General features: G+C 38.0%; 1 protein-coding gene across 2 annotated transcripts in view; it reads right to left on the bottom strand.

Moving 5' to 3' along the window:
- Positions 1-24122, bottom strand: part of LOC138080855 (contactin-associated protein-like 3) — a 185463-nt gene that overhangs the window by 68319 nt on the left and 93022 nt on the right. For both annotated transcript variants that reach the window (XM_068973702.1, XM_068973703.1), the window contains exons 8-11: positions 22486-22632; positions 12530-12704; positions 4095-4201; positions 294-413 (exon numbers count right to left, since the gene is read on the bottom strand). In XM_068973702.1, coding sequence (XP_068829803.1) covers positions 294-413; positions 4095-4201; positions 12530-12704; positions 22486-22632 — 549 coding nt within the window. The remainder of the gene's footprint in view (positions 1-293; positions 414-4094; positions 4202-12529; positions 12705-22485; positions 22633-24122) is intronic.

The raw sequence follows: 24122 nt of genomic DNA, 5'->3' as shown, positions 1-24122 counted from the left end.
TAAGAAATAAAGTTTACCCTTTTATGTTACAGATTAATAAACAGCAATTTATTGCTAATTTTTGCATAAAGAAAGAACATTTCCAGGAAAATAATGACCTAACTTTTAATTACCACCTCTTAACTATTTTAGAACATTACATTTAATATTTCTTAGCAATCATATTACAATTACAATCAAAATGCACACCTAAGTAAAGTTGCCACTAGGTAAACTCTGCTTACTGCATCTGGATTTTTCATACACAGCAAGTATTTACATGAGTTTTCCATTAAAAAAGCTTATTAACATACCTGTCATGTTGCAATATACCAGGGATGGTTCCAGGGGGCCACTTCCATCTGAGTCAATATAATAGAGCCCTGAAGAGTTTCCTCTGTGCCAGTGGGCTTCACATGACTGCTCGTAGAGAGCTGCAGAGGACAGAGATCTCAGACAAGAACGACAATAGAATGAATCCCTTCATGTTGTTAATTAAGTGATACTTTCCCCAGTGACACTCCTTCTGCCTTGCTCTCAGGGATGTATTCTCTAGAGGAGTGTTCCCCTGTTTCCCTCGGGTAGCATAAAGATTCTCAGGCACAGAGTGAAAGATTTTAAGAAGTATCACTATGGGACATGTGGATCTGAATACTTTATGCTCTAGAAACACAGAATTCCTGTCAAAATCAGGGTAACTGGATTTACTCTAGTCTAATTCTTTGCTGTTTCACAATATCTAAGCATCTGAAATGCATTGGCTTAATCTCCCTAAATGATATGTTATTATCAAATAATCATGCTATTTAAAAAAAAATTACTCAGTAACTATACTCTTTGTTTACTGAAGACAATTTCCACATGAAATGCGTTTTTTTCAATGAGATGGATTTCACAAATCAGCAGCTTTACTTCATTCCATTTTTAAAGTTCATTTTAAAATGTGGTACATATATACAATGGAGTATTACTCAGCCATCAAAAAGAATACATTTGAATCAGTTCTAATGAGGTGGATGAAACTGGAGCTGATTATACAGACTGAAGTAAGCCAGAAAGAAAAACACCAATACAGTATACTAACACATATATATGGAATTTAGGAAGATGGTAGCAATAACCCTGTATGCGAGACAGCAAAAGAGACGCAGATGTACAGAACAGACTTTTTGACTCTGTGGGAGAGGGATAGGGCAGGATGATTTGGGAGAATGGCATTGAAACATGTATAATATCATATAAGAAACAAATCGCCAGTCTAGGTTTGATGCAGGATACAGGATGCTTGGGGCTGGTGCACTGGGATAACCCAGAAGGATGGTATGGGGAGGGAGATGGGAGGGGGGTTCAGGAGTGGGAACTTATATACACCTGTGGTGGATTCATGTTGATGTATGGCAAAACCAATACAGTATTGTAAAGTAAAAAGTAAAATAAAATAAAAATAAACTGTCAAAAAATTAAAAAAATAAAAAGAAACATCCTAAAATGCTTTGGAAATGATTATTCAAGAAAATCAAAATTCAAAGAAATATATATAATATATATGAAAAGTCTCTTTGTAGTTTCAATTTATCCTAATTCATAAATGAATTTTCTATGTATACAATGAATGTTTACAAGGCAAGTGATTAGCATCTGTAGATGATGAACTCAGTTAATATTCAGCATACATGGAAATGAATGATCAATTGAGTAACAGCTCTCTTGCGCATCACCCTTTGCCTTGACAGGACAAACCCTTTGAAAACCTGAAAAGCTGCTAAAGGCTGCTGGGAGGGAAGTGTGGCACTAATTCTGGCACAGAGTTGGACTGGATCTTTAAGTCAGCTCTAAGGATCAAGTCTGGCATCCGCACAGAGAGACTCGGGTGGTAGTTAGACAAGATCCACAAACTAGAGTGATCCTAGTAGGATATGGCTTTATGCCGTGCTATAATGACTGGATTACCTACATTTCTAACTTTGCTTATTTCAAATAATCAAGAAAAATCCTGGGAGAAGTTTAGAGGTTGTTGTTCTCTCATCTCAAAGAACAAGAACATGAAGGGAATGCTTTTTGTCCAGAGGTTTTATAAAGGAAAAAATCCTCTTATTAAATATGGCCAAGTATCAAATGTATCAAGTTAGACTGCCCCCAAATCAACATTATGGTTACCATCATTTATACTGATGGACACAGAGACACTGATGGAAAAGCAATATGGATTGCTTTTCCACCATGCTTGCATTTTGGCCACTCACATTGACATTTCTATCATATAAACACATGGTTATAACCACTTAGGAAAGTGTCCAGAGGGATACACATAGACTGATAACAGTGTCTGTGTTGTGTTGGGGCTGCAATTGCCTAGGAATACAAGAGAAGTGGAGGAATGACAAAGGAGGAAACTTGCTTTAAACAAGAACATACACATGTACTAACTGTGTACTTAGACTCCAAAATAATGGTCTTGTGATCACTTACATTGATTTGGTAATATCTCATCTTTATGTGACTGATCAATTGCAGAATTTCAAGAAAGTCAATTCAATTATTAGACCAAATCATGGGCCACAAGCAGAAAACCTTACATATGTGTAACAGGATGTATAATATGTATAAAATACATAATGTATGTCTGTAGTTTTAAATCTTTATGCTACAGAGCTGTTTGGAATGATATTTAGACCACAGTTACTGATAACATTTAGCCATCTCTCCTTAATCATTAATATTCAGTTGATATCTGCTTCATATAAGTGTGATGAAGAACACTCTAAGAAAGAGATTACCCTATTCCAAACTGTGACTCGGCAAAATCACTTAGCTTCAGGTTTCCCAGATGTCTAGGTCCTTTCAAATAAAGAGTTATCCTGGCAAATTCTTACTCGGCACTAGTATAGCAAATTGAGTTGCAGGTAGGATCACTCTGGCTGAACTTGTTTAGGGGATATTTAGGGCATGAATCATCTCCCTTGGTCTTCCAAGAGACTTTGAGTTCCTCTGCAGAACCCTCGGTGGTAGGGACTCAGGGGTCTCACCCCAGTGCCTGCCTCCCTGGGATTCACTTCCCAAAATGACAAATTTATGCCAATCTAATTTCTGCTTTTCTCCCACATGTGGAACTAGAATTAAATAATTCACAGGGAAGAGTTCTTAACAGTGCAATGTATTCTCCCAGTAGGAGGGACTGAATGTAGTGAGATGAGTGAATTTTCATATCATGCTGTCTCTAAAGACCAAGAGGGAGGGGTGCTATGGGAGAAGGGCTTCAGAAGTGTCAGTAATGAAAAGGAAATAAGGAAGACAATAAAACAAAAGCTTAAACAACAGCCAATAATTAGAAAACCAAGGACATTTAAGGGCTTTCTGTCATAAGTTTCTTATAGATAATGGATTAGTCGTCCATAAAGATTTGTTAGCTTTAAAGATGAAAGAATAATTCTTCAGAAAAGAGACTGATGTTCTAAACAAAAGAAGTACCAATGAGAGGTGATCGAGAGTGTGACATTGGGTAAACAACTTAGCTTCTCAAGTGCAAAACATAGATAATTGGACATTTATCTCCTAGAGTTGTTTCAAGGATTAAAGGAGTTGAAATAAGAAGAGAGCTAGAATTATGCAAGTACAGTTCCAGTATATAACCATCATCATCATCACCACCAATACCACCACCATCATCATAAAGAACATCAAGATTCCAAACGGACCTGAGTGTTCACCTGGCTTCTTACTGATATTGAGAAACCCAACCAGGTTAGCTTCCACCCTGCACTTCTGAGATTCTTCCTGCTTAATTTTATAAACATTGTTTATAAAACATGAATTCTAGATTTTATTTTTACCTTTGACTATATTTTATTTTCTTATCCTTATTTTCTTTTACCTACTATTTTTCCTGTCTTAGGATACATGTATTTCTGTAAGCTGCCTTACCACTCATATGAAATAATGCAAAATGAAAAGCATAAAAGGTTAAAAAAATAAATAAGACAAGAATTAATGTCTAAAGTAATTATTTTTGTTGTTGCTTTCTAGCACAGAGTTGCACAGACATGCACATATACACAAAATAATGGAAAGAAAAACAGAGCTACATGGAAATCAAGACAGAGGAGGATGAGGCTTACAGGAATGGCAGGTTGCACCTGTGTAACCAGTGTGCATACAGTCGCAGGAGAAGGTGTTCCAGGACTGGGAACATACACCACCATGTTCACAATAGCTGGGCAAACACCTAGGAGAAAGCAGACACAGCACTATTTCTCACATTTGGTCATGATAAATTGTATCTTAAAATGTTGTAATTAAAGATAGATAACAGCAGTGAATTGACCAGAAAACAACATGGACAACACTTGCTGGGTCTGTCATAGAAATTTCCAAATGTAATATCAATTACAGACTAAAAAATCCATTAGATGCTAACAACTGTCATGTATTTATGACAGGCAAATTTTCTACACATCTTATTACATCAGAAAACGTGTTTGCTTTTTCACAAATAAGGCAAGATTAATTTTCATACATGACAAGGATATAAATTGCCTGCAGTGGCCACAAATAACATATTTTCTGTCCTTGCTTCCATGTCCCTGCAGTGCGTCCTATAGATACTTCCATCAAAAGGTATGGCTTACTTCTCCATCTTGAATCAGGGTTGGGCATGTGACCTGCTTGGATCAATGAGGCACTAGCAAACTGACACAGCAGAGGCTAGAAAAGTGCTTGGGCAGCGGGCTTTCTCTCTTACTGAGTTTTGAACCCTGAAAGCACAACCACACGAAGAAACCTGGGTTGGTTCATGTGGTCCAGTCACTCTGGGGGGTTCAAAACCATAGGACAAGTGAATGGGAGGATTATAAGTCTAGCAGCTGTCAGCTGAACCTTCAGGCAACCACAGATGTACAAGAGAGCCCAGCAGCAAATACAGAATTGTGAGATAAACAAACAGCTGCTGTTTTGGGCTAGTAAGCTTTAAGGATAATCTATTGTGCAGCCAAAACTAGCTGATGTATTATGTATACCACACTGTAATATATTGCCATGTTGACTTAGTACATAAGAAAACATTTTAAAGAGAAGGGAAGAAGGCAGGAAAACGGAGACACTTTTTTTTATCCATGTAGTATCACAGTGCCAGGGATTCTGAATGTCATCTACTTTAGTCAAAGTGAGGATGCCCACAGGAATTAGAGAGCACTTGTGATGGAGGGCCTTATTTTTATTTTTCCCCATATAATTGAATACACCACAAAATCACTCAGGTAAACCAGATAACCATTTATGTCTCATGGACACTGTTACATCTCACTTATCAAAATCAAAGGTGAGATTTTAATGTTTGTTTATAAGATTAAAATTTTAATTGTAAGAGGTTATTTAATTTTTCATTATCAAAAATAAATGCTATCCTCAAAGTAATAGAAAATTGAATTCAAATATGTATAAAAATATATACAACATAATCAAGGGGAATTTATTGCAAGTATAAAGGCTGCTCCAAAATCTGGAAAAAAAAATTGAAAATTAATGTAATCTATTACACAAATAAGCTAAAGAAGAAAAACTATAAGTTCACATCAGTAGATGCAAAAAAAGTATTTGACAAACTCTAACACCAATTCATGATAAAATACAAAACAAAAACAGTAACAACAAAACACCTAGGGAAACTAGTAATAGAGAGCAATTTCATCAACTTGATTTAAAAAAACCTTTCAAAACCCTAGAGCAACGTCATATCATTGGAGAGAAACAAGATGCTTTCTTCTAAGTGTAGGGGCAAAGCAAAGATTTGCTCTCACCACTCTTATTTAAACATCATACTGGAAATCTTAGCTAATGCAATCAGACAAAAAAATGGAATAAAAGATATGTAGACTGGGAAGGAAAAAATAAAACTATCTTTGTTCACAGATGACATGAATGTCTATGGAGAAATTCTGAAATAATAAACAAAAAAACTTCTGAAACTAATAAGTGATGAGAACAAAGGTGCAGGATTATTTCTTATAAATGAACTATGAACTGAAATCTAAAATAAAAAAACACAGCACTTACATTAACACCATCAAAAAATAGAATACTTAGATACAAATATAACAAGACATATGCAAGATATATATGAGAAAAACTATAAGATTCTGATGAACAAAAATAATCTAAATAAGTGGGGCTATTTCATGTTCATGGAGAGTAAGTTTCAAAATTGTCAAGATTTCAGTTATTCCCAATTTGATCTATAGAGGCAAAGAATCTTAATCAAAATCACTGCATGTAATTTTATGGATGTCAACAAACTAATTCTAAAGTTTATATGTAAAAGTAAAAGATCCAAGAGAATATTAAAAATGAAAAAGATCAAAGAACTAACATTACCCCACTTCAAGATTTTTTATAAAGCTACAGAAATCAAGGCCATGTGGCACTGGCAAGAGAACAAACAGACTAATGGCACAGCATAGAAGGTCCAGAAACAGGTTCACACAAATATAATCAACTCATCTTTAACAAAGCTGCAAAGGCAATTCACTGAAGAAAGGACAATTTTTTCAGCAAACACTGCTAAAACAACTGGGCCTCCACATGCAAAAAAATAATATTATAAACACAGGTTTTACATCTTTCACAACATTGAACTCAGACTAGATCTCAGAAATTTTCAATGCAAGATGCAAAACAGTTAAGCTCTCAGAATATAACAGGAGAAAATCTAAGTGTCCTTGGTTTGGCAGTAACTTTTCAGATACAGTCAACAAAAGAAAAAAATGGTAATTTGCACTTCAGTAAAATTTGTAAAATCTTTTCTATGAATTATACTAAGAGAATGAAAAGATAAGCTATAGACTAATAGGTAGCTTTTATAAAACATATATCTAACAAAGATTGGGGTATAAAATACAGGAAGAACTGGAGAAAGAAATGGCAACCTGCTACAATATTCCCATGGACAGAGGAGTCTGGCAGGTTATACAGTCCATGGATTTGCAAGAATCTGACACAACAGCAACTGAGCATGCATGCACGCACTTAAAATTCAACAAGAAGAACATAACCAATTAAAAACTTGGGCAAAAGATCTGAATAGACACCTGACTAAAGAAGGTACCAAGACTGCAAATAAAAAGACAGAAAGATCTCCAGCATCATATGTCAGTAGAGAAATGCAAATTAAAGCAATGAGATAACACTATAGACTTGTTAGGAAAGCAAAAATCCAAAACACTGACAACACCAAATATCGGCAGGGATGAGGAGAATAGGAGCTCTCATTCATTGTTGGTGGGAATGCAAAATGACACAGACATTCTGTAAGGCAGTTTGACAATATTTCACAAAACTCAACATCTTCTTACTACATGATCCAGTAATTGGGCTCCCTGATATTTACTTAGATGAGCTGAAAACGTCCATACAAAACATGCACGTAAATTTTTATAGCAGCTTTGCTAATTGTGAAAACCTGGAAGGAACCAAGATGTCCTTCGGGTGAGTGGATAAACTTGAGGTATATAATATTGTTTAGCTCTAAAAACAAATGAGCTGTCCATTCACAAAACACATGGAAGAAACTTAAATTTATGTTATTAAATGAAAGGCTATGTATGTAGCACATGATTCCTATACATGACATCTGGAATTGGCACAACTATGAAGAGAGTAAAATGATTGGTAATTTCCAGGCTGGAGGCTGGGAAGAGGGAGGGATGATTGAATAGGTGATGCATGTAAGATTTTTAGGGCAGTGAAACTACTCTACATGATACCATAATGGTGAAGACATAACAGTATGCATTTGTAAAACCATATAGAACTGTCTAACACAAAGAATGAACTATAATGTAAATCAGTGTGTATGTGAAAGTCACTTAGTCGTGTCCAACTCTTTGTGACTCCATGAACTATAGGCCATGGAATTCTCCAGGCCAGAATACTGGAGCAGTAGTAGCCTTTCCCTTTTCCAGGGGATCTTCCCAACCCAGGAATCGAACCTAGGTCTCCTGCGTTGCAGGTGGATTCTTTACCAGCTGGGAAGCCCATGTAAAGCAGGGACTTTGGTTAACAAAAATGTATCAGTATCATTTCATCAATTCTAATAAGTGTACATCACTGATGCAAGATGTTAAAAATACAGAAACTGTGTGTGGGGAGACTGGAAAAAAAGAGATAGAGGAGAACTCTCTATACTTTCTGCAAGCCTAAAACTGCTCTAAAAAATGAAGTGTTTTAATTTAAAATGTTCATTGTAAGGGACTCAATCAATACAGGCAAGTATATGAAATTTACTAAAAAAAAAAAATATGTGCGTATGCTTAGTTGCTCAGTCATGTCCAATTCTCTGCAAACCCATGGACTGTAGCCCACCAGGCTTCTCTGTCCATGGGATTTCCCAGGTAAGAATACTGGAGCAGGTTGTCATTTCCTTCTGCAAAATATGTGTATATAAATTTATAAATAATTTTACATTAATATTGTATTATTTTTCTTGTAGTGCCATAACAAACTACTACAAATTGTACTAAGAACAAGAGAGATTTACAATAATGAAAGGAACTTTGCTTGGAAGACAGTACAGTGTGAACATGTAGAAATGCACAGAGATCAGTATACACCCCCTATTTCATCCCACTCTGCTCCCCTACCGTCACTTATCTGGAAATCAGCAAAGGCAAAACAAACATCATTAGGAAGAAAGTACAAAAACAAAAGATGAAAGGGAACATCTGGCTATTTTATGATTTTTTTCTCCTCTAATACTGTACAAATTATGCACCCAAACACTGAAATTCCAGTAGATGTAACCAAACAATTATTTTGACTTTCTTTGGAAAAGTATAGAAAAAAATCGTAGCTGTCAGTAAGAACTAGAAATAGGCAAACTCATTTTTACTTAAAAAATAAAAGGATAAATATTAGATTTTTTGAAATATTTCCTGGAGATGCTTATTGTTAATTATTGACAAATTTCAGAATAGCTTGTCAACTTTAAGATTGTGAGCTTCAAAATCAGTTTATACCAGTGGGATTCACATGTAGAATAAATGGTATCCACATTATTTATCTTTCTGAAGAGGTCTACTAGATGAATGCATAGGATGGAGTATCCATACCTTAGTTGTTGTTGTTTAGTTGCTAAATTGTGTCTGACTCTTTTGCAACCCCATGGACTGTAGCTTGGCAGGCTCCTCTGTCCATGGAATTTTTTCAGGCAAGAATCCTAGAAATGGGTTGCCATTTCCTTCTCTAGGGGATCTTCCCGAACCCTGGGATCCAATCTGAGTCTCCTGCATTGCAGGTGGATTCTTTACCACTGAGCCACCAGGGAAGCCCTTATCCATAACTTGACAGTCAGAAAATTACAATAATAAAGAAATGGACAGTCAAGAGCAAAGTTGCCACGTATCTGGAGTGGTGGTATTTCAGATGGTGTTCTGCAGATCCTCTTGGGGCTGAAGAGGTGGCCTGACCCAAGCAGGGCCCATCCCCTTTGCCCCTCATTTGAACAAAGCGGCTTCTTGGCCTTTTTTTTTTTTGTTTGAGAAGTTGAAACTCTCCAAAATCTTGCTTAAATAGATTCCATACTTTTTAATAGGATGAAGATGACTCTTCTATGATAAAGCATATTATAGGGTTATCTAAAATTGTTTGGGTATAAGATTTTTTCAAAAACAAAATGTTTGAGTTTGTGATAATTAATTTTCTTTTAAATGTATTGTTTATTAAAAAAACAAGAGGTAGGTTTCACAATTTTGCATTTAGCATCTAGGTTAATGTTAGATCAAAAGCAGTGGAACTGGCAAAAGTGACCCCATCAACACAGTCCATGGCTGTGGATGGCAAATTCTCGAGCCTAAGAGGAACCTGCAAGGGGCTATGTAGCCTGAGTCACACCACGTGAAATCCTAATGTCCAAAACCCAGAGAATGTAAGACACAATCTCTCCTCACTGCTATCCTTACCCCACAGCCCCGTCCCAAAGGACAGGGAATTCTTCCCTGTAAAGTGACATCAGAGCCGCAGGAAGGCAGAGTGTCATGAGGACAAGTCCTTGTGTGGCTCAGGAAAGTTTTCTAAGCACACCTTAGATTTCAAACATCTTTGCAGTATTTGCAGTGTGAGGAGGAATGCCACAATGAATTATTAATTCCTGTGCCTGATGGATAGAAGTTGTAAAACTAGCTGTGTTTTAATAATAAAGCTCAGCTTCACTTGAGCACATTAGGACTTGCTCGGGGCAGCAGAGCTGTGGGCTAGGCGGATGGCCGAGCACAGTGCACAGCACCCAAAGACAGCCCAGGCATGGGTGTCTGCTTTGCTGAGCTTTTAAGTGAATCTATTTCATGGTACATTGGACATGCAGTTAGTAGGTATGGACTAAAGGGCTGAGGAAAATGAACATTTTTAGTAATAAGAAGAATGGAGAATAAGGACATTTCTTTAGATGTTGAGCCATAAAAAATTACAATTAGTGACTATATAGGCCATCCAAAGTTCCAACAGCTATTTTTATACCCACTTACAAAGTTGCTATGAACCTGAATTTTATAGAAGATAGCTTGACACTACAGTAGTCTCCATAGATTAGTACATATATCTGAAAATCTTAAAATGTGATGTGGAAAATGTTTCTATTTTCTATTTTGGTCACACACACATAGATATGTTTGTTTCCCTTTTTATTTTTGGACAAGAAATTTTTATGCACAAAGGGACCACCATTATGTGAGAAAAATATTGTGATTGCAACATATGCTGGGATGGAATTCTCCAGGGACTAAAATAACTTTCTTTGAGCTTCCTGACTGAAGTGACAACTCTGTCACTGCCTGTGAACTTGACCTCTCACCCTCTTGCCCTACTAAGTCATTTCCATGGGTGAGGGCAGCACTCTATGTCCAAAAGAACATTTCTAGCCCTCTCCCAAGACTCAAGATTCCAGAGATGACTGCAATTAAAACTTACAGATGATGCTATAGTTCTGTGCCAAAATTTTTTAATAATCTGAAAATTAGTATTAAGAGTTTTCTCTAAATTATTTAAATCATCTTTTCCACTACAAATGAATAGAATGTGAACATACGGCCATGGGCATTTGCATTAAAGCATCAAGTTCTTGTGAGTCAGTATTTCACATACTGGGAATTTGTGATCTTCTCATACATTGCTAAATTGAGCTGTAACTTGTAGTTAATTGGCAATGACAGGGAAATTCAATTAGTGTTAAATTTGGATTAGATTTACTCCACAACGGACCCTGTGCAGTGTGAACTTTTGAAAAGTGCCCTGTGTGTGGATGTGTGGGGATGTCTGGGGTGTGTACATTTGTTCAACACAAACTTAATGCACTGCTATTGCAGAGAAGTCAGACATACTAGGCACATAAAAAAGGTGCATGTGTGATGATTAAGCCATCCCTTTTAGCCAAAATGACTTAAAAGCCTGATAGTAGGGCTAACAAATAACTTTGGTAAAGTTGCAATGCTTAGAAATTTTAATATGTTATTGTTTTAAAGCTTTGCTTTTAAAAGCTTTGCCTTTATCTTCTCCAGTAAAGTGGTACTATGCTCAGTATGTGGCAACTGAATACTCTCCACTCTTTGCTGTGTTTACAACATCACTGTTGCTGCTGCTGCTAAGTCACTTCAGTCATGTCCGACTCTGTGTGACCCCATAGACGGCAGCCCACCAGGCTCCCCCGCCCATGGAATTCTCCAGGTAAGAACACTGGAGTGGGTTGCCATTTCTTTCTCCAATGTATGAAAGTGAAAAGTGAAAGGGAAGTCACTCAGTCGTGTCCATCACTAGAAATCCCTAAAGCTTCAATTTTTATCAAAGAAAGAGTTGCTTTTCATTTTTCCTATAGAATAGAGAATGCAAGGTGAATGCAGCTAACCACACAGAATTTTTATTTCTGGGTCCTTCATGATCTCTTAAGAATATTCTAATCTGTTCTCTGAAGTGTTAAAAATTTCTAAAGTATATAGTCATCAATAATTATAACAGCATCAGTAGTATTCTGTATGAATTAAGTAGCCTGGAGGCATATACAAGGAAAATTCATGACAGTGTGTATTCTAAAAAAGTATCATTGGAAAGAAACGATTACTTAAAGTTTTTCATTTTTGTTTTCTGTATAAATATAATTTTCCCCTATGGAATAGAATGTTGGGAATGGAGAAAAGGCAAGAAGATGCTCTTTTTCACCAGTTTATTTATTTCTAATCTACTATCAAAAATTGAAAACAGCAGGGGGTGGGATGAACTGAGAGAGTAGCATTGAAATATATACATTACCATATATAAAACATTAAGAGGTAGCCAGTGGGAATTTGCCATATGATGCAGGGAGCTCAAGCTGGTGCTCAACCTAGAGGGGTGAGATGGGGTGGGGGAAGGAGGGAGGTTCAAGAGGGAGGGGACACATGTATACTTATGGCTGGTTCACATTGTTGTATGGCAGAAACCAACACAACATTGTAAAACAAATACCATCCAATTAAACATTAAAACAAACAAACAAACAAAAAGCACCCTGAAAATAGGCATGCTGACGGTTGCCTACCTATCTGTGAGGCCACAGGTGTCTATCTGGAGGTCACGGAAACTCCCTAGCGCCCCCTGCTGTACGGAGATGGGATCCATTGCTTCGTCGCCAATGGAAATTAGCCTCAGGCAGCCCTGAAATCCACCCAGGGAATTAGTACATCCAGGGTGAGAGCTGTTGTTGTCAGGACAGCCTGAATGAACACGGAGACAGAGGAGAAAAAAAAAGAACAGTTTTATGAAAAAATATTGTACAGTATTTCTCATTAGCAAAAATTGTTACCTCCATTTGCTAGTAGATACCTGAAGCAAGAAAAGCTATGGCAAACCTAGACAGCATATCAAAAAGCAGACACATCACTTTGCCAGCAAAGGTCCATTTAGTCAAAGCTATGGTTTGTCCAGTAGTCATGTACAGATGTGAGAGCTGGACCATAAAAAAGGCCAAGAGCCGAAGAACTGGTGCTTTCAAACTGTGCTGGAGAAGACTCTTAAGAGTTCCTTGGACACCAAGAAGATCAAACCAGTCAATCCTAGAGGATATCAACCCTGAATATTCATTGGAAGGACTGACACTGAAGCACTCATACTTAGACCACTTGATTTGAAGAGCTGACTTATTGGAAAAGATCCTGATTCTGGGAAAGATTGAGGGCAAGAAGAGAGGGGGACAACAGAGGATGAGATGGTTGGATGGTATCACCGACTCAATGTACACGAGTTTGAGCAAACTCTGGGAAATAGTGAAGGACAGGGAAGCCTAGCATGCTGGAATCTATGGGGTCCCAAAGAGTCGGACATGATTTGGTTACTGAACAACACCATTTGAGAAGGTCACATCACCCATGGATAGGGTGGTGGAGAGGTGACAAGAACAAAATGTGTTGGTATTGGTAAACTGTAAAAATAATGACTAAAGCCAGGCTTACAGAGAGATGAGAGGAAGGGAAGATGTGAAATCTGACAAATAGAGTAACTGCACTTTTAATTTAAGCAGTCTGATTTCTTTTTTGAAAGCACGTTTAAGACATCACTCCTTTTAGCATGATGTTAAACTAGATGAACTAAAGGCAAGTGAGAGCAGAATCAGGAAAAAAATTATAGGCATAAGAGGACTTAATAAATTTCAAATTCTTGAAAATAATCTTAAATTGAGAATTGACCTGGATACCCTCCATTCATCTAAATATTGTTAAATATCCACATGTGTGAATTCACAGGCATATTTTAAAACACTTTTGATAATAACTGGTCTAATAGCAATTTATACTTACTTTTCTTTTTTTAATTAGGCATTTTAGTCAAATATATTTCAACATGAATACACAAACAAATTAACAATATCTCATAACCATACAGCATTGTGAATAATGGAGAAAACAAGCAACACAATGTTCTATGGAAAAAAAGAAATAACCTTTGATTAATTTCAATAATAAGAGTCAAATTTACAAATTCTGTTACAGCCATTAATGGGTTTGCTGTACAGTTACCAACCACAATTCCTACAGAGTAGTTCTGTTTTATCCTCCTGGGTCTCCCAAGAGATAATGTTCTTAGGATGATTATGAACAAGGACAAGACTTTAAAATCAAAATCAAAGCAAGTGGGGTTCAGAGCCGCTTTCTTTTCCTCTTGTAGGGCCAGCAGGGTTCTGAGTGTCCTCTCACCCTCCCCTAAATTGTCTCCTAAAGAAATCACAGGTTCTTAGATTTGCCTACTGCAAGACTGCCAGTGTAGGAGAGGATGGAGAAAGTTAGGCTAAGAGGATGCTGTCACCGTGAAATGCTTCTGTAAAAGGCAACAATTTGGAGAAACCTGCTGTACAGAGTCCAGATCCCATTACTCCCCTCTATTCAAGACTGAGGCCCTCCCTAGGAACAGCTAGGCTTCAGAGAGCTAGCTCTCATAAGGCTGTGTCTGTCCTCAGGAACAACAGTGCCCGAGGATGCAATGGAGTGATGCAACACAGTGGCTGCACACCATTTTTTTCAACTGGGACCTCCTTAAAGTGCACGCCTGTTTCAGAGAACCCCTTGGGGCCTTCAGAGGCTTCTGCTGCAACTGCACTGCAGTTCAACTTGTCTCTCTGCCCATCACAGTTACTCTTTCAACCTTCCAGGTGTTGTTGCAAAGAATTACCCCTACTAACAATGGCACCCCACTCCAGTACTCTTGCCTGGAAAATCTCATGGGTGGAGGAGCCTGGTAGGCTGCAGTCCATGGGGTCGCGAAGAGTCAGACACGACTGAGCGCCTTCACTTTCACTTTTCACTTTCATGCGTTGGAGAAGGAAATGGCAACCCACTCCAGTGTTCTTGCCTGGAGAATCCCAGGGACCAGGGAGCCTGGTGGGCTGCCGTCTTTGGGGTCACACAGAGTCGGACACGACTGAAGCAACTTAGCAGCAGCAGTAGCAGCAACCCACCCACATGCAAAACTCCCATGCAGAGGCAGCTTCCTCAGAGTGAAAGCTACAACTCTACATAGGAAAAAAGCACAAAGTGTTTACTGAATTGAACACTTTATTTTCATCTGCAAATATAAAACAAGGACAATATTCTAAATGATTAACATTGTAATAATTCCCAAAAATTGTCAAGCAAATTTTATGCTTGACAAGAAATTTACCTATTTTATTTATTCTTTGCCTTACAATATTTCATTTATATCATTTATAGAACTATTTTAACTATTTTGCTTTGTATTTTCCAATAATTTTAATATTCAGAAATTCTTATGTTAATATTTACAGTTTTGGGTTATTTTATAAGATTCTTATTTTTTAAATCAAAAGGAATAAGTAATTTTACAAAGTAAAGATTTTTCTCATTGTACTTATGTGTTTTTCATTCATCTCTCTTTGTACTTGTGTCTTGAAATTGCTGGTGTACTTTCAAAGAGCAAGAACTGAAGACAGAGCCTCTTCTTGTTCCTGCATAATGGATGCTAGCTTTCTGCCTAAGAATTTTCATAAAATACACACAGTTTTTCTATACTTTTCTTTCAGTGACTGAGGCTTTAATGGTTTGTATTTCTGACAAATAGAATTCAAAACAAACCAAGGACTGCATCAGGTTGAAACCATTAAAGGCACAATGGAACCTCAGAAATGAACTTCAAAGGGACTTTGACATTTCAATTTTAACGTTGTATCATAAAGAAGTGTTTAACTCTGCAGCTTTCCTTTACCATTTTCTTGTCTTATGTGAAAACACACACTTTTTCATTTATAAGGGGATTTCTGAAGGACTGGATATATTTGGCAGAAACTTGGTATGTGTTTATATGGTATATGCTGTGCTGTGTGCTGTGCTAAGTCGCTTCAGTCATGTCCAACTCTTTGCGACCCCACGGACCATAGCCTGCCAGATCCTCTGTCTGTGGGATTCTCCAGGCAAGAATATTGAAGTGGGCTGCCATGCCCTCCTCCAGGGGATCTTCCTGATCCAGGAATTGAACTCATGTCTCTTACAACTCCTGCACTGGCAGACGGGTTCTTTACTGCTAAACCACCTAGGAAGCCCTTGCATCTTCTAGGTGACTTCTACTTACTGCACTTAGTAACCAAGACTGTTAGGATAAAACATAGGAAACATGAAGTCAATAAATAATTTTGTGAAATCCCTGTTAATCCTTTTCTGTTTTCTTCCTTTTCTCCAGATCGCCATCCTCAAACTCATCCAGAACACGTCACAGTATCTAACTATACCTGTTAGGACAAAGAAAAAACATATCCAGTAGTCACAAGGAAAACTTTCTGAAAGTGAAACTTCAGAGAAGGAAAGGTCAAACCAATGAGTGTTCTATTCTCCAGGTATGATATAAAAGTCAAGAAGTAAGGGTACCACAGCCCAAGAGAAGCTTGGGGCAGGAGACATTTTTCCATACAGATGGTTGCCCCAAAGCCCTAGTGGGCCATTCATCAATGACCTGATTTGGGATGGACAGTGAAGTGGACAATGAGTAGTTACTGCTAAATTAATGAAAGATATCCATCATGATTGAGGGACTCAGAAGTTTAAGTACCTCTGAGGATGTCAGATAAATTGTCATTTATGTCAATACACCAGAATGGGTCCTCAGATGAGACTTCATTAGACTTGTCATAGGCTCACTGGCCTGTTAACGTTTTACAGAAGGACACTCAGGGGATTTTGAACATAACTTAATATTCCCCAACTCCATAGTGCAAGTATGCTATTGAGCAGTACAAAGATTCAATAGAAGGGAATTTATTAAAGCTTTACTTTCCACTACCGCTAATAGCAGGCACCAAAAATTTATGTACAACAGACTATTAGTGAAACTGCTGTTGGAGGAAAATTACAAAAAAAGTTCAGACTAAGAAAAGGCAAAAAGGAAAAAGGGATAGCTTGTGACTTCCCTGGTGGCCCAGTGATTAAAAATTCGCCTCCCAGTGCAGGGGATGTGGGTTCGATCTCTGGCCAGAGAACTAAGATTCCACATGCAGTGGGGCAACAAAGCCTGTGTGCCACAGCTAGAGAAAGTCTGGATGCCTCAACAAAGACCCAGCACAGCCCCGAAAAGACACCCAGGAGGGTGTATAAAATTTTAAAAAGTGATACCTAGATCACAGAACTCTGATGGGACTTTTAGAAATATTGTTATTTTATAGATGACCCTTTTTACTGTAAGATAGTGTGCTCTGAGATTGCCAGGCCAAAGATGGAATAGATTTTCAGGTGGCCAGAGAGCCTTGGTTTAGGCTGTGGTCCTGCAATAATTACTGAAATCACCTCTTTCATTGCTAAAGTGTCCTGAAATTATATAGTCACCCTAACTATAAGGAGGAGAGCTGGCTAAAACTCAACATTTCAAAATCTAAGATCATGGCATCTGGTCCCATCACTTAATAGTAACTAGATGGGGAAAAACTGGAAACAGTGACAGATTTTATTAATTTTATTCTCTTGGGTACCAAAATCACTGTGGACAGTGACTACAGCCATGAAATTAAAAGATGCTTGCTCCTTGGAAGAAAAGCTATGACAAGCCATTACAGTGTATTATAAAGCAGAGACATCACTTTGCTGACAAAGGTCCATATAGTTAAAGCTATGATTTTCCCAGTAGTCATATATGGATGTTAGAGTTGGACCATAAAGAAGTCTGAACCCCAAAGAATTGATGCCTTTAAATTGTAGTGCAGGAGAAGACTCTTGAGAGTCCCTTGGATAACAGGAGACCAAACTGGTCAATCCTAAAGGAAATCAACCTTGAATATTCATTGGAAAGACTCACGTTGAAGTTCCAATACTCTGGCCACCTGATACTAAGAGTCAACTGATCAGAAAAGACCCTGCTGCAGGGAAAGACTGAGGGCAGGGAGAGAAGGGGACAAAGAGGACAAGATGGTTGGGTGGCATCACCAAATTAATGGACATGAGTTTGAGCAAGCTCTGGGAGATAATAGAGGACAGGGAAGCCTAGCATGTTGCAGTCCAAGAGGTCGCAAAGAGTCAGACATGACTTAGTAACTGAACAACACAAAAAATGTTGATGTTTGGCTGAAACTGACACAATACTATAAAGCAATTATCCTTCAATTAAAAAAAAAAGAAACTGTAATAGCAAGCCATAGTAGTCTGCTTTCATGGGGAAGCATCACAGCAAAATTCGACTGACCATATAATGATAATTGGAAACTTGCAGTTGACTGTCCATCAGGGAAAATAGTAATGGGAAGGAAACCTGGTCAAGTAGTATTTCAGAACAGGGAGTATTGTTTTCCTTGAAAAGTCAAATATCATTAACTGGTTTTCACCTAGATGACCCAGGAACACTGGCTTTATTAGTCCCAATATTGTTACAGAGCATAGATTGGATGAACTTCACTTCTTTGTCAACATCATACATATTCTGGTACTGACAGACACTGAGCAAGAAGATAAGTGAGTGAAGTGAGTCAAGTCGCTCAGTCGTGTCCGACTCTTTGCGACCCCATGGACTGTAGCCCACCAGGCTCCTCCATCCATGGGATTCTCCAGGCAAGAACACTGGAGTGGGTTGCCATTTCCTTCTCCAGGGGATCTTCCCAACCCAGGGATTGAACCCGGGTCTCCCAGGTTGTAGGCAGACGCTTTACCGTCTGAGCCACCAGGGAAATAAGTAAACAGATACTGACAGAAGCTACCCTTTGGACATTAGAGTTTTCAGGAGTAGAGCTCAAGCTGTAGCTGACCTACCCTACTTTACCCAGAACAGCATTGGAAAGTCCAACATGTCATGGAGCCAAATATGGAAACCTTGAGCAAAGGTTCTACATGTGCATAAAAATTGTGAACATAATAAATCTACTGAGAATCAGAACTCCATGCTCATTGGTCCTAGACCTGCCTCTCCTGGTTTCCCTTGAGTAAAAATAGTATCTACCTTTTTATTTAACATCAGTAAATTAGTCCATTTTGGTTTTACTTATTTGTTTTAATCTGGCAAAGGCTTTACTTGAATTTTAAAAGCAATATATATTCTTTCTCTAGGAAAAAAGATGCTGTTCTGTTGATGTAAGATATATACAGTTGACTGGCTTCATTTGAATCAGTGTCTGAAACTGTTCTGTAGGAATCAACTAGATATTTATAGCTATGCTTATAGAGGCTACTCTAAATTTATACACTAGTTAGGAAGAAAGTGCTGTGATTGCAAGTTCTATTTTTGCCACTCAGTGCCAACACAGAATTACATTTAAAAAAATAGGAAAGTGGTAATGAAGAAAAGTCATTATATCATCTCGTGGGATGTTTAAACTTCACAATTCCACACATCTTAGGGACACTGTTTCTTTTCGGAAACCATATTAACAAGACAGGTCTCTGTATATCAACACAATTTTATGAAAATACATAAGAAAGGTTTATTATACCTTTTTCAACACATTTCCTCTAGCTCTCTAGGATCCTTAAATAGATAGTAATGAAGCCAAAGGCCAGGTGTATGTGCACAAACAATGTGACAACTGTGGGTTCTTGAGCATTCATTCATCTTAACCATTGGAGCATGCCACTAAAACCCCAGTACTGAATGTTGTTTCACTAAATTAACTGTACTTATTAGTAGTCAGATAGTTTATGCATAAGAAAAAACTGAAAAAATCACTGGCAAGATGTCTCTTAGCAGCTTCATATATTTACAGCATTTTTAAAACAAAAATGGGCACAATCAAAATGTCCATCAACATAAAATGGTAAAAGGGAAGAGTAAAATACAGTACAATATGCATCAAAAAGCCACACATCCATGAAGATTAATTAAATTCAGCTATTCATAGCCACATGGCTAGATTTCAAAAACTAATGTAGAACAGAAAAAGCAAGTCACAGAAGAATGAATCCAGTTTTATCCTCTTCAAAAAGTTAACAGCATGGCAACACAAGACAATTTATTGTTTAAAGTTACCTACATAGCTGATAGATTATTTAAAAAAAAAAAAGCAATATACAAAGACTGGCTTTAAAACAGCAGGGTAATACTTAACTAGGGGAATGAAAGTCTAGAGGAGCAACAGAAGCCTCAAGTGTTGTATGGCTAATTTCGTAGACAAGAGGATGCACCCATATATATTCTTCTTATGAAATATTATAGTCTTTTTAAAGTGTGTGCATATGATCTATTTCACAGTAACAACTGACTCATGTTGCATCAGTATGTAAATATTTATGGGAAAGTACCTACTCTAGCTGTGCATTCTGAGTATGCAGTATGTTCAATATGATGGATGATTTGAAAAGTATTTTTCTTTTACTTTTTAATACAAAATGTTAAAGGTATTTTATTTTGTGTCATTAAACAGTAGACACAGATTGTTCTTTCTGTATCTGTCACTGCTTCAAAATATTTTATCTTTTAAATTAAGGTTCTTGGATAAATTCTTTATTTAGCTTTGAAGGAATTTGTTCCTCTCCTGAACTATAAAACCCATCATTTAAGTGTAAAGGTTTAAAAGAGTATCTGGGTCAGAAATGCATCACATTTAGCAAACAAGAAAAGCAAGCAATTCTAACTTTTAAAGCTGCTGGCACAATTCCACCTTTCCCCATGAAGTTTGCTTTAGGGGACTTCAAAGATTAAACAACCCAATTCACGGTTGATGTACTTATTGTCAATTCTCAAGGGAGAATGTTATACTTTCTTGTTGAGCTATCACACTATCTCCACCAACTTATTTTCGAAAAAAATAAAAAGTATAAAATGCAAAACAGCAATAATGTCAGAGAGGGCTTCAAGCCAAGATTAAGAATAAGTCTTACTATTGACAGTTCTAAGCTTCCAGTGGCTGAGGATTTTTCACTTGAATGCTCCAGGGATGGAGATTTATTACCCTCAGAAGTTCCCCCTCCCTGGTGGAAAAGATCCTGGATGGACTCAATCAAGTTCCACTAAGCAGGCAAAACACCCACTGACTACATCCCGGGGAGATGGACTGGTGATGTCTTGGTAAAATCCATCACTAAGCAATGAGTGACATATTAATGGGCTTCTCCTGTGGCTCAGCAGTAAAGAATCCATCTGCAGCGCAGGAGGTGCAGGAAACACAGTTCAATCCCTGGGTCAGGAAGATCCCCTGGAGGAGGGCATGGCAACCCACTACAGTACTCTTGCCTGGGAAATCCCATGGACAGAGGATCCTGGGGGGTAGGGTCCATGAGGTCGCAAAGAGTTGGATACGACTGAACATGCATGCATGACATGTTAACAGCCATTGAATTCATCTCTTCCTCTGTTGTATATAATTATGCCCTTCTGTATTAGGCAGTGGGACTAGACATCTTTTAAAAAAATATTTATTTACTTATTTATTTTTGGCTGTGCTGGGTCTTCATTGCAGCACATGGGTTATGCTAGTTGCAGTGAGCAGGGGTTGCCTTCTAGTTGTGGTTGTGGGCTTTTCATTGGGGTGGCTTCTCTGGTTGGGGAGCATGGGCCCTAAGGCCTTGGGCTTCAGCAGTTGCGGTGCATGGGTTTAGCTGCCTTAGCATGTGGAATCTTCCCATTCCAGGGATTAAACCTGTGTCCCCTGCATTGGCAGAATCCCAAACACTGGACCACCAGGGAAGTCCAAGTTTCTTAAATTTTAAAATGCAGCAGACCTCCTGGGGATCTTGGTGAAATGTAGATTCTGGTTCAGGAAGCCCGGATGGCACATCTGCATTTCTAAGAGCTTCTGGGTGATGCTGATACTGTTGGTCCATGGACCACACTTTGAGTAGCAAAGGGCAGAAAAGAACCCAATAGACAGAAGAACACCCTCATGCAGTAAAAAAACCTGGCACATAAAAGCTGAAGGAAAGATTATAAGTGTCATTTGGCATTAGGAAAATTCCTGATGGTAAGGTATTAAAGGTAAGAAATAGAGAGCAATGACCCTCAGTATTGTCTTTGCATAGAATCACCAGAGAGTATTCAAAAACCTGTTGTTCAAGTCAAGCATCCTTAGTAGCTCAGCTCATAAATAATTCTCCTGCAATGCAGCAGACCCCAGTTCAATTCCTTGGTCAAGAAGTTCCCCTGGAGAAGGGATAGGCTACCCACTCCAGTATTCTTGGGCTTCCCTAGTGGCTCAGACCACATTGTAGGTAAAGAATCCACCTGAGCAACTAAGCATAAGCACATGGCATGGAACCAGTTAAATTAGAATTTCTGGGGATGTAGCCAGGCATCAGCATTTTGAATCCTTCCAGGTGATTGCAACGTGCAACCGTAGTTAAAATCAAATGCCAAATTTAAAACCAACCTTATGATGTGCACTTTTAAACAAGGCCATCTATCTGACTGTCATTTTTAGCCACAATTTATCATCTTTGATCACTCGACATTCTCAATGAATATAACTAAAAGAGAAAAATCATTCTTCACTATTAATATTCGTGTAAAAATATGAATTGCCTTAGAAGGCAGGAGCATAAAAGGTAAAGATGGTTTGACTGCCAATGCAGCCCAGTTCCTTTCACTTACCCCCCAAATAGTAGGTGTCGCCTGACTCAATCTGTCCACGCAAGGAATGAGCCAGGGAGGCTGACTCACCATCCACCATCATACTCATGTGATTCCCTCTTGCAGATAAGGACACAGAATGCCACTGCCCATCATTTAGTCCAGCACCTGGAAATAAACAAAATGGGTTAAAATAAATTCCTATCAACCTTGTTAATACCTCAACAGAGCAAGTACTTGAAAACAATATGATGCATACCTTGGGCCACCTTCCACAGACCACCAAGAACTCACCTGAAGCCCACCTAAGTCACTTAGTTGGTTGACCAATGAAGAATGCAGCACAGGGGACACAGAGAGACAGAGAGAAGTGAAGGATAGATGTGGACTTGTCTGGGGGCATCTGAGCAGGCAATTAGTTTATGTGGTATGTTGGTCATGCTTATCTAGAAGAAGGTGCTACCCATGTCAGCTGGAAGAGGGTCTTGTTGAGTAAATTTTGTGGTTGCAGAGGATCCTTATGTCTGATCCATCAGTCATGGGCTGGCCTGTCTGGTATTTGTTTATGTAATAACAAAAATGATTATGTTCAGTTAGGATTACTATGGCCCCTATGCACAGTGCCAGGGATATACTTCACTTTCTCATCATTCAGTTTAGTCAAAAAGGTGCAAATATTAAAAAAAAAAAAAAAGCAGGGGTGGGGCAAAGAAAGAAATCAGAATGAAGGGGTAAAGTGAAAATAAGAGTGGATCACTCATCCTACTTTGAAAACCACAGCATTGGTTTATTTCAGTCCTAGGGCCTTAAGAGAATAACATTTCAATGAATGACCCTGAACAACCATGAAATCATAAAGTATTTCCAACTACATGGCATTGGACATATTTTAGCCTCATCTAGCCCACTGATAGTTTGTGATGGTGAGAAGTACAGGTAGTTTCCAAAAATGCAAGTTATAAAAATAAAAACTTATTCTCACTTTCATATATTGTCATTATCTATAATATTCTGGGCAGACTATTTAAAAAAATACATTCTGACAGTCTTTAAAAATAACAATTTAAGTATTAATAAAACATGAAAATTCATAGAATAGAATAAAAGTTTATAAAAGCATTGCATTAAAGTGTGTCTGTACATATTCAAACATTGGATAAAGATGGAAAAGAGTGGCAAGAAATATTCTTAAATATTAACCCTCATTTTTGGTTGTGGGAATTGTTTTTCATTTTATGTCATTTTTACATTTTCTGTTTTTCTTTCCAAATAAGATACAATGTATTCCAGCTATCATCACACCACATGCGGGCATGCTCAGTCATGTTTGTGTTCAACTCTTTTTCCCCCATGAACTGCAGCCTTCCAGGATCCTCTGTCCATGGGATTTTCCAGGCAAGAATATTAGAGTGGATTGCCCACTCCAGGGGATCTTCCTGACCCAGGGATCGAACCCGTGTCTCTTGCATTGGCAGATGGATTCTTTACCACTGAGCCACCTGGGAAGCCTATCAATTTTTAAAACTACTATTAATTCCTTCAAAGCAGTCATTGTCTCTTGAATCTATGAGATGAAATATCTATATTTTCTTCAAGTGATGGAGCTGGAATGATAAATTAGTTGAATCACTGACTGCCCACCAACTGTGCATGACTCT

This window comes from Capricornis sumatraensis, chromosome 6 (assembly GCF_032405125.1).
Source record: "Capricornis sumatraensis isolate serow.1 chromosome 6, serow.2, whole genome shotgun sequence".
Taxonomy (NCBI): domain Eukaryota; kingdom Metazoa; phylum Chordata; class Mammalia; order Artiodactyla; family Bovidae; genus Capricornis; species Capricornis sumatraensis.
Note: the sequence above shows the minus strand (reverse complement) of the source record. Positions and strands in the feature narration are given on the sequence as shown.